Consider the following 11,887-nt stretch of genomic DNA (forward strand, 5'->3'; position numbering starts at 1 on the left):
GAAATCCTACTTCCAGTACGAAATATTATGTCTTAAAATAACCTCAACCACACATTCACAAATACAATCATTTATCCACAATTTATATATAAATAGCTAATTTTCTCTTGATCTTTTAACGAAGTGCCCTTACACACTCTGGAGAATTATTTGACATCTCAGTTTTCGTAACAAAAGCTTACAGGCACTGAGGGACTTTGTTTGGGAAGAGCTCTAACCATTCTAAAATGTCTCTTGAGATCTCTCTAGTGTGTTTCCTAGCAGTGGTGATTGAATAAAATGCTGCCCAAAGGAGGCTGAACTGCAAGTGTTCCTTTAAAAACCAATGGAGCTGAAAATTGTTGTTGCTTAGTTCACCACATGCTCTTTTACCCTTCTCCAGCTAAGCTCTACTATAGCCATGTGTTTTATCTACCACCCTCTTTGGCAAGTTCTTCAGCCTGACATATTTCCAGTACAAAAAGCAGGAAAGAGCATGACCATTTATCACTAACAATTCTTTTAAATAAAAGAAGTCATGCACAGAGCCACCAGAAAGGAAGCCACCCACAGGAAGAAATCCTGCATACAGACATCTGGATTTTAGTGGCATCCTTCCAGACACTGGATAAATTATAAGGAATCAAGGAGAACTGGGTTTCTATTCACCAAAGCCTAGACTCCTTGTGGCAAATGCTGCAGGAATGAGTTTTGGAAAATTTACAGGTAGATCTCATGCAGGTTGTAGATGGAGGGAAGTTTGAAGAGTGATAAAACACACAGTTAGCAACTGTTGTTGCTCCTTTTCTGACAATAGTTGAGGATGCAGGACACAATCTATGTTCAAATTATGAGAGCTGTGTCCCAAAGAAAACCTAAAAACATAACCACCATTCTGTTTTTCCTCCTTTATCTCACTGTTTCCAAATACTGTCGTTAGTCCTACTGACTAAAGCAGAAGCTTCAACTGTAGTGATAAAAGTGCCCACTAGATCTACTTCCCTTTGAAATCAGGAACGAGGCAGGTCAAACTGGACCTTCGTCTTGACTCTAAAAGTTAGTGGTAACAATTACTAATCACATCAAAACCATTTAGCCCAGCTGCAGGGAGCCAGAGCAAAAGAAAGCGACAGCTCTCAGAAACTCACGCTTAATAGGAGGTGATGAGGTAGCAGAACCTTTAAAAGACTCACCATCATCCTCCAGAGACCACTGGCCTAGTTTTTAAAAATCTACAAATACTCCTGGTGACCTAGCCACTGTCAGGAGCAGGGAAAGGGTTGACTTGTTAGTCCACAGGGAATGTGACATTCCCTACATGAACACAATGCAGTGGGGCCCTCTCTGACCAAATCACAAACCATTCAATGGAATGTTTGATTAATCAATTAAGCACAATCACTAAATAAGGACCAATACTCACCGGAAAGTTTTGACAAGATTTTTTAGCTCGGTGTAAACATCACCTGGAGCAATCTGAAGAGGGCCCGAAACTATAGTTAATCTAGAAGGCAAAAGACACCAGTCAATACACATTTTCTTCTTTCTCATTTCTTCTCACATAGGACTTCCGTGGAAGCTTATCAAAGTTATTACAAAGAAAAAAAGAGATTGACTTCTATGCAGCAGATCAGGACTGTAGTTTACATTTCAGATTCTTTTGGGCAGTGCTTGGGCCAACACCTTCACTTTACAACAGCTTGTTTATAAAAACAAGAAGCTCAAGTTCAGTGTGAACATGAAGAAGGAATTAAATATAGTTCTACATACTCTAACTTGCCTTTCAGTTTGGACAAGATATTCTTACAAAAAATCAAAGTAATTACATTATGAGGATTAGAACTCCAAGCCTCATCATTTTTTCAAGGGTTTCTACTTTCTTGTTTCAAAAATAACAATACAAAAGGAAACTACATGTCTAAATGAGGTTTGCACACAGAATATACCTGCTAACCTCAGACTCGCATAGATGCAACAGAAATATCACTCCTGTGAGCTTGACAGTTGAAATCAAGATGACAGTAATCAGAAAATGCCAAAAGATGTAAGAAGACTACCTGACTGTGCATAGAAACTGATAAAGCACACAACAAAGTGCACATGCAGTTTAACTAGCTGTCAGCATTCCCAAGTGATGGAAATAACAGGCATTGTTTTCCAGGTTTATAACTAAACTTTTGCCTCTATTTACTTGTTTAATGATAAATATCCTCTTGCATTTGAATATCCAGCTGTTCACATTTATATGCACATAGTGCATGGTGTATGAATATCACTAGAAGAATCAAAATTTCTGTTCTTGACATCACTGCATGTTTTACAAAAACTGAACCCAGGACTCTCATGATGCTGAGCACATTGATTACTTTATCACAATGAAAATTGTCTATAGAGCATGGCAGGATGGCTGCATTCTCTCAGGGAATTTAACACAATCAACACTTACAGCCAAGACACTTATGGGATGGTTTGATTCCATGTTTGTTGCCTATCCACACATGTTGCAGGCAGAGAAAACCAAAGGATTTTATTTTGGATTTTATGGGAGGGAATTTTGGTTGTGGGGTTTTTTAGTTAAAAAATCTAGTACAATCTAGCTTGGTTACCTAGCACAGACTAGTCAAAACACCAGAATCAAACACTGATTTATCTGCATTGTCTTGACAATGCGCATTTTTTCAAGGTCCTCTCAACTTTTACAATTTAATAATTCTAACAGCTTCAATAGACATGCCTTAATCTATTTTCTGGGACTCCAAAGCCCTTTTATGTATGTGAAAAAGGTCTGGTGTTGGGAAAGTTTTAAGATTGAGCTCTAAAGGCCTTTAACGGTTGCAGCTAGGGACATACTGATATCAGCCTTTCAAACAAGGACTAGAAACTCTTTAAGTAAGTCCTTTGCTTAAAGTATTCTGAGGTGTGAAAACACTGTTTCCTTCTCCGTAGATTTGTTTACAGTAACAGTATCCTTAATGTACAAGACAAATATCTGCACTCCTCACAATCAGCTTCAAGTTTTTCAGTTTAAACTTGAGCGGTTGGTACATGCAGGCTGTGCAAACCAACATCTGCAACTGTACCACAGGTACTCAGAAATGTCCTTTAGGGCAACAGTGGGTTTAACCTCTGACTAAGCCCACCCAGAAAAAGCCAGGCCATCCTTGGAGTGTGTTTGCTAACTAAATGATGATGAATGAGAACCAACTTGAGACTGACATTTACCGAAGTAAAGGCGACTTACGCTTTTTGCAGCTTTTCAAGGACGATTCGCTTTCTGATCTGTATTTGTGCATTTGAATCAACAAGTGGGAAGGTGAGATCTTCCTGTTGATCATCCTGTATCAGACAGAAAACTTTAACAGCTATAACCTATAGTTATAGTCAGATTATCGATAAATGTTTAAACATAATGTAACTCTTATCTCTGAACAGGAAAAAATACCCCAAACAGTAATTTTTTAATGGACAGAAGCTGCCCAACCTAACCCAACATACAGTTTGTGGTTAACATACTTTTTCCCCTTTCCTATCTGAGATACTTATCCACTTACTATGTCAGAAACAAAATAATAATTCTTTGAAGGCTTATTCAGGCTTTGTATAGCCTTGACACTATTCCACTGGACACTTACTTTGTCTTTGCTTGGATGTTCTTCCTCTTGTGCCTGTGTTGCTGCCTCTTCAGCCAAGATGCATTCTCCTTTATAGAACTCTTTTACTCGGAGCTCTAGTAACTTCGTTTCTTCTTTTAACTTTTCATAACTAGGCACAGGCTTAACTATTCCACCTGAGCTTGTGAAAGGTAAAGAATAATTCAAGCTGTTTTCAGGCTCCCCTACAGCAACAGCGTTAAGATCGTCGGCTGTATCTAAGTCATCCTCATCAAGTTCTTCACTCTCCTGGTTGGCAGATGATATGCATTCTGATGAGCACAAAGTAGTATAGTCTGGACCATAGAGAAATTTTAAAGTTTCCTCAGTTCTCCATTCTGTAAGCGTTTGCTTAAGCACGTTGAGTAAACTGCCTTTGGAATTAACCGGATGCCTCAGTTCAAGTTTTTTATATTCTGATGAGTTAGCTACTATTTTTCTAAGATGTTCTGCCCCTCTTTTGCTCACACCTAGAAAAACTATCTCTGAACCACAGGTATTTTCAGAGATTTTTGAAGCACTTGATTTCCCCAGAGCAGTATTTTTTGAAGGTGGTGCAGTTATTTCATTATGAACAGAGCAAGCTTGCTTTTCTTCCTGAGCATCTAATTTACAATGAGAGAGTCGTTCAGTGGCTTCTGCCACATCTGAATCTGCAGTTTTAGGGCTGGTACAGACGTTCTGAGCAGGATTCTTTTTGAGGATGCTTTTTCTGTGCAATTGCTGTGCCAAATTGGCTGAACTTGACTGACTTCCTGGTAGGACAGAAGAAACAAATTCTTGTTCAGTATCACTACTGCTGTCACTGGCTGTGTCATGAGAACCAGATTCACGTGGATCTGAAGATATTCTAGGATTTTCAATGTCAGATGCTTTAACTACTTCATCACGTAGTTTCACCTCTTCTCCAGACTGTCCACTGTAACAGAAAACAAGCCACCAATGAAATAAGAAATGGGTGTTACCTGCAATAGCTTTTAATTCTCAAGTAAAAAAGATAAAGCACTTTTCCCCATTTTTCTACTATAGGTAGAAGTGTAATTTTTAGTGGTAAGAATCATAGCTGCTCTTCTAAAAGTCTTCCTGAACTCAAAGAGTTGTACTGTTCTCCAGTCAAGAGGACAAGTATAGAAACTATCTAGAGAAGTGAGTTCCAGCTGATTATTGGCAGTTAGAAAAAGACAGGAAACAAAACAGTATTAAAAAGACACCAGAATATTATCAGCCTTAGCATGATGAATGTTAAAATGAATACAGGCATTTTAACATATACAGGCATATAGTACCCTAAAATCAGGGGGACAGCAGAGTTGTTTCAGCATTTGTAAGTTTGCCACCTAATGGCCACGGATTGCAAAAGAAAACAAACAGAAAGTCACAATAGGCAGTGAGGTACAGAGAGATGACAGAACGGTGTGATTTCATTTTGGCTGATAGAGATGTTTTAGATTAAGAAATACAGAATCTTTCATCACATATAATTGGCACAATTTTCTGTATAAAGAATAGATGGCATAAAATATGCAAAGTACAAACAGTGTATTTGTTTCAGATTTCAACAGGCTCAATTAAGACACACAATCCAAGAGCAGCTGTACACTAAATCATACAGATCAAATATACTGGGTTAGAATCACAAAGGAAAAGGAACCTTTGTGCAGGTTCTAATAAGATCTTTATTATAACACAGGAAATCAAAGATTCCCCTTTCGCCTCAAAGGATGCTAAAATTTCTAACTATAGGTGCATATAAAAAAAAAAACCAAACCCAAAACAACAACAAAACCCCCACAACAAACCAAAATTGCTCCGTGTACCTCTGTCCCTCCTTCAGCAGCTCTATGTCTGGTGGCCTGCAAAAAGAAGACACAGACTGAAGATTTTCTTGCTAAGCCAATTCTCTCAAAATACACATATATGCAGGAATAGTTGAGTTTGGAAGTGATGTCTGAGGATCTCCTAGTCCAACACCCTGTGTTCCAAGCAAGGTTAGTGAGAGCAGGTCTATGCATACACGTTCACAGAGCATGACTTGTATGCCTGCAGCACAGTGCTGTTACAGTGAACAACACTTAGCAGAATCAGCAAGTCAGACTTAGGCAGAAAGGACCTCTGGAAGGCTCTAGTCTGTCCTCCTGCTTGTAATGCAGTGGTGACCAGTGCTAGGTTAGGTCCATCACAAATTCATTAAGTTTAAATCTTGAAAACCTCCAACAGTGGAATTTTCAAAATGCTGCTGAGTATCCTGTTTCATTCCACCAAAACCTTAGTGTAAATTCTTTTCCCAATGTCCAGCCTGAACCATTGGGATTAATTGTGGCCATCACCCCTTGTTAAGATGTCTGCCATCAACCAAGAATAGTTTGGTTCTGTAGTTTTTCTAACTTTCTTCAAGTAGTTGCAGACTGCTTTCAGATCACCCTTTGATCTCAATAAAGTAAACATGTCAAGATCTTCATACATCATAAAGTTCCTATAGCAAAACCACTCCTGGCCCAATGCTAGGAAAACGTTTCAAACTAATGCAAAAATATGAATATTCAGGATATCTTTACTTATTTAAAGTTTGACTTCGTCAAAAATCAGGTTATCAAGTTGTACTGCTTTAAGAAAATGGCATTCAAAGGTTTCCAGAAACTCTAAGAACATTACTAAACAAATTCTGATGAGTTTCTGTCCAAAACTCTACTTGCAGCTAATCTATTTCAATTCAGTTATGAGGCTGCACCACAATGCCATTCCTTTTATCCACCAAATGTTGAAATCCTTGCTATCCTATGATGAAAAAAACCCTTTTAAGCAGGCACTAAATGCAAGTCAATGCACTAACACCTCCCAGTGGATAAAAAGCCCACGGGTTTAAAAAGATGAAAGCTGCACCACTCACACGAATGACTTGAGTTTGGAAACTAAAGGTGATAACATATAATGACTTAAATTATTAACTCCATGTAACTCTTCTTCAGAGTTTTAAGCTGAGGTCGTAGCCTTTTCTGTCAAAGGGATTTCAGATATTCTAAGGTGTAAACATGTATCGGTGTGTGCAGATGTATGTGGTTGTGCAAAGAGATATACCTAGACATGAACTATCTGGGATTTTGTTTGATTTTTGAAAATACCTCCTCCCTACCACCACATATCCTAACTAATTACCTATGTCAGGCAGACCAGAACAATGTGCTTTTGATGCTAAGACTAAAGGGAGATTTTAGAAATATTTTCGTTAAAGACAGCGAAGCAATAGCACAAAAATACTGACAAACGTAAACATTTAATGAAGAGTCCAGTTTTGCCTACTAGAATAACTCAGATCAGGCTGCTCTAAATCTCTTCTCTCCTTGATCAGGTATTTCATATGACTGTGAAAATGAGCTCACACATAATTTCAGCTAGTTTCTTTTGCTGAAAACCAGGAGACTATGAAAAGTAGTACCTTGGAGAACAAAAGCAGCATAAATTCAGCTGAACGCTCTCCATGCAAGTCTTTATTGTTCAACAGTGACACCCATTGGCTCCACCCGTATTTGCAAGCCTCTGTTTCCTAAGCTAGGAACACGGACTGCATTACACTTCCAAAATGTGCACTGCAGGAACAACAGGAAATGGGCAATCTCAAGTTTAGACAGGATACAGAACCTCTTCACCTTATAGTCCTCTTTCAGCTGCAAGCATTCACAGCCTCAGCTTAAGACCAATGCCAAGTGCTGTGCTAAAATTAGAAAATCTCTTGTAACAGGGTAAGATTAAATCATTCTGTACGTTGTATGATTTGTAAAAATACAATCCTAGTAAGTACATTTAAAAATTAATAGGAGTTAACTATTATTTATGACTAGACTGCCCTCTAACCTAACATGGTCTAGTCTACTAAGTAGTTGTGAGTAGTACTGAGAGATGTCAATTACTGCAATCCATATGGCAACAACACTAACACCATGCTGAGCTAACACACTAACATCAGCTACCTCTGCTTCAGCCCAATCATTCTGAAGCACTGCAGCTAATTCATTAGTGTTGCAGCTTGCATACAGAAATCATATTCTCAACAGCAACAATGAATATACAAGACTATACTTACTTTTCTTCTTCTCGCATCCATATTGGACTTCTGGAAATTTGAGCTTCGAAATATTTAGATGCTCTGTAGCAAAAGTTACTACAAAAGCACTGGAAACAAGAGAGAATGCAAGAAAATATGATTAAATTCAACTTTAATACTCATAGAAAGGTACAAAAGTAATTGGCTTTTATGCCTGTAAAATTAAGTACCAATTCACATTTCAAGTCATATCCAGGGTTAAACTGGGGTTTTAATTCACCTGAGAAACCAAACCTATCAAACAGTCTATCCCATTTTCCCCAAGCCACTTTTAGCCTTTTCTTTTTCCTCCATTTTCCTGCTTTTTGCACTTTTATTACATACTGCGAAGCAAGTCAGTGTTGGATCCTACATTAACATTATAAAAAAAAGCCACAAACTGTTCAAAGAGCAACCCTAACCCAGCTAGAGAGTCATACAGTTTAAAGGACATCCAATAAAATTCAAATGCTTAATAATTAACCTTTTGCTTAACTACAAAACTTGGTATTTTGTGATACTTGGAACAACACCTAAAATTTTGCAGCATCTTTGAAAAACTTACTTGCACACTTACATCATAAGGGAAGAAGACAAAGCATCACACTTCTTGTCAGAGTCTTACACTTGAAAAATTCCTAGAATTTTGTGTGTCCCAGAGTTGTAATCAGAAGAAAGGAATGTATACTAGTGACAGGGAAGAAATTTATTCTGTAACTAGACACATTTATCTTGCAATTTAGCGTCTAAGCATCTGTAGGTGATTGTGCATCCTGTGAACTGTCAAAGATGACTTTTAGACAACAACATGTGTGAACATACTTCAAGAAAGAAACAGTTTGTGAAGAGAGAGCTTGAATGTTGCAAAGTCCTCAAAACAGAACCCAAAACCTTCAAGGTTCCCCAAAAGAGAACACTAAGGAATGCGTAAGATGTAACTTGTACTACACTGCTGCAAATTACTACTGTGAATGAAAAGGATGTGCACCTTGACCTTACTAAAGCTCATTGACTGTACTGGAGCAAAATAAAGGACACTTCTTCACAAATGACTTTAACAGATCAGCTGGGCCACATTTAAACTCCTATCCAAGTAAAACTTTATGTGTTATGTTTAAATTTAGAAAACACTTCTTTTTTTGTCCTAACAAAGACATCTAGAAACTGAAATGCATAAAAACCTTCATATTCTAACAGATTGTGAAAATGATTTTTGTAAGAACCCAACATACTGGCTCTGAATCAAGCCACTCTATGAATGCTGTTACAAAAGGCATTTCTGCTGTTGTGACTATTAAACACATTCTAGAAATAGACTTGTTACCATACCTTTCTTTCAGTGATATCATAAACTCTGTTCGTTTTGGTTGAGATTTTGTACTTCTGCTTTGGCACCTAAAACAACAGGCTTTCATCAGCAAGACTGTTAGCTCCAACATCAAATACAGTTTCCAAGTGAACTTCTGTGGGAATATATGAAGTCCAAAACAGTAAAGCTTTTTGTACTTGAGTAGGTAATCCCATGTACCACTGGTAATACACTACAGGTTATCTAAGTGAGTTCTGCTCAGTTCTGCTTTGACATTCACATAGAATTCACATAGAACTTTGACATTCTAAAGGGGTGTAACTGATTTTGACACAGCTGACACACATTTTTACAGCAGATATATATGCATTCATATAATAATATCTCTGCACTGTTTAATTTTTTTCACTTCAATCCTTCTCACAGAGATCTGTGGCTACACTGATGAAAGAACAAGATTAGAAAGTTATTTCATGCACAAAGGAAGGCCACAAAGCTGTAATTCATTCATCTTTATCATTGTCAAATTAGATGCTAACTGATTCTATCATGCAGTAACAGTTGTCCACTGATCAAATTTTACCTTTCACTTCAGAAGGATTACACTGAAATGGAGTGATATAATGCCTGGCCCATTACTTGACAGTATTTTAATCTATATTTAATTTTCTAAGTTTAAAATTATGAAGAAAATTAATGAAAAGCAACTTACATTTTCCAGTTTATGGTGACACAGAGGATAACCACATAGTTTGATGATAGACCGTTCATCAACAATGTCTTTATAGTGAGATGGAGTAATAAATTTTCCCTAAAATGACAAGAAAATAGTCCAACAACAAATACTGGAATAGCTGTCATTTTTTTGCACTCAAGACATCTCATAAGCAAATACTAAATCTTACAACAGTTATCTAGTAAGTTTAATAAACAATGTTTAGAACCTACACAGTAAAAATGGCAAAAGGGTAAACAGGAGAAAGGAGACAGACATGGGCACTTCTTTTTACATATACAGGAGCTTCAGAATTTTGCCTCTAGTGTGGCACATATATTCGTAATTTTCCTCTATTTTTACATGTTTTGTACATCTATTTACCAGTCTATTTACAGCTTTAACAGGAGTAATCATCATACCATTTCAGCAAAACTGTGCTGCCAGATAAACTGAGGTGCATTATAGAGACTTTGTCTAAATTCACAGATGTTGTGACGTAAACCTAAATTTTTATACTTCAATCTACCAGTCCAGAACCACTGAAGTATAAACAAAAGCTGTGATAATGCAGCAAGGACCCATAAATGCATACAGTCTTGCAAAACTGGGGCATGTTTTCATTGCAGAACCCTTGCACATAAAGCAATCATCATCAGAACTGGTTAGAGACGGAATCAATGATTTGTCTGTTTTAAACTGCAGCAAATTGTTCCAAGAACTTTTTTAAAAAAAGTAGCACACTAAGATACAAAAGACTATAAAGACTTGCAACACCCACAGAATTTAGAAGGAACTCTTCAGTAATGTCCTCTTCCAGGAGCTGTTCAACAACAGACAATGCTTTTTTCTCACACTCAATCTTCTTTCTCATAGCAACCTGCAGAGCTGCTTTTCTGTAACAGAACAGACAGAGTTCACACAGAGTGCAAATTTCCATAAACAATTCTCCAATCCTATCTATATCTTTCATTTCTGAAATATAATTGCTTATATTTTCTGCATCACACCATGTTGGCCACACAAAGCAACAAGTAATTGCACTAATAATTATGTTATAAACACAAAGGAGTTTCCAACCGTGGTTTGCTTTATTTCCACCCCAGTCAGGACAAGTACTGACCCTCATTGCATTGCAATACACCCCTCAAGCTGACCCAACTCTCCTTGCAGGAGAAAACCCAGAACTGGCTGGACAAAGAGCCTGGGACAAACAACTTATGAAGCGTTGTCAGGAGAACAGGAGCTGGACTAGACATGAAGAGTGGGAAGAAAAAAGGACTGGGACATGACTGAGCAGGATGTTGCAAAGTAAAGGAAGGAATAAACCAAACAAATGCCACTACAGTAGATTTCTCAAGTGGTTTTTCATGTAAATAAGTATAAATGGCAGACATGCAAAGAAGTTAAGCTTGTGGCAAAAAGCAAGCACTACAGACTAAGGAAACATAACAGTAGAAGTTAGATTCATAAACCTTCATAAAGGTATATTACATGATGCACATAGGTGCATGCTGTTACAAGTTATACAGCATCCCTCCAAACAAGCCTGCATGATGCTGATGCTGTTAATCTCCTGAAGTTAGTCACAATACTCTGAGAAAGCAATAAAATATGTGAGGCAGAGAATGCACTTTCTAAGTGAGACAAAACAATGCAAACGCCACATACTGTTGGGCAGAAATTATACCTTTGAGCAGCAGCATCCTCATTCTTCTGGGCAGCTGAATGCTTGTTTCCTAGAAATCAAAGGATGAATGTAGAAATATAGAAACTACTGTGCTTTCTTCCCTCAACAGTGGAAAATACTGGAACCTGAAAAATACTAAAACCTCTAAACTGCAAGCATAATCACGAGAATTGATTAGAAACTTGCTTTTGATGGCTGTGACTTCAGTGAGCCGGTAACCATTCAGCAGCTAGTTAGACATGCTTTTGTATGTGCGAGGGCAGACAGACCCAAGTCTTCCAACACTCTCATGCATCACGTTCTGTACACTCAGACAGCTAAGGGAAATACAACTCTGACCACAGTGTAGTGCCAACCACGGCCCGGCTCCCCAGCCCAGCTCCACCCGTGCACACACTGCCGGGCTCTGCCGGGGGCTGCCCCGAACAGCTCCAGCGCGGGCACCCTCACCCTCACCCTCACCCTC

The 11,887-nt window shown here is 38.0% G+C and overlaps 1 protein-coding gene across 1 annotated transcript in view; it reads right to left on the reverse strand.

Moving 5' to 3' along the window:
* RPAP2 (RNA polymerase II associated protein 2) overlaps nucleotides 1-11,470 on the reverse strand; it is a gene marked incomplete at its 5' end in the record, with an annotated part of 33,312 nt that extends 21,842 nt beyond the window's left edge. Inside the window, 9 exons of the mRNA XM_009079969.1 lie at nucleotides 1,403-1,483; nucleotides 3,221-3,315; nucleotides 3,612-4,548; nucleotides 5,447-5,482; nucleotides 7,708-7,796; nucleotides 9,037-9,102; nucleotides 9,729-9,827; nucleotides 10,513-10,627; nucleotides 11,422-11,470. Of these exons, the coding sequence (XP_009078217.1) occupies nucleotides 1,403-1,483; nucleotides 3,221-3,315; nucleotides 3,612-4,548; nucleotides 5,447-5,482; nucleotides 7,708-7,796; nucleotides 9,037-9,102; nucleotides 9,729-9,827; nucleotides 10,513-10,627; nucleotides 11,422-11,470 (1,567 nt within the window). The remainder of the gene's footprint in view (nucleotides 1-1,402; nucleotides 1,484-3,220; nucleotides 3,316-3,611; nucleotides 4,549-5,446; nucleotides 5,483-7,707; nucleotides 7,797-9,036; nucleotides 9,103-9,728; nucleotides 9,828-10,512; nucleotides 10,628-11,421) is intronic.
* Nucleotides 11,471-11,887: the final 417 nt, after the last annotated feature.

Source organism: Acanthisitta chloris, unplaced genomic scaffold, assembly GCF_000695815.1.
Source record: "Acanthisitta chloris isolate BGI_N310 unplaced genomic scaffold, ASM69581v1 scaffold38438, whole genome shotgun sequence".
In the NCBI taxonomy this organism is placed as follows: domain Eukaryota; kingdom Metazoa; phylum Chordata; class Aves; order Passeriformes; family Acanthisittidae; genus Acanthisitta; species Acanthisitta chloris.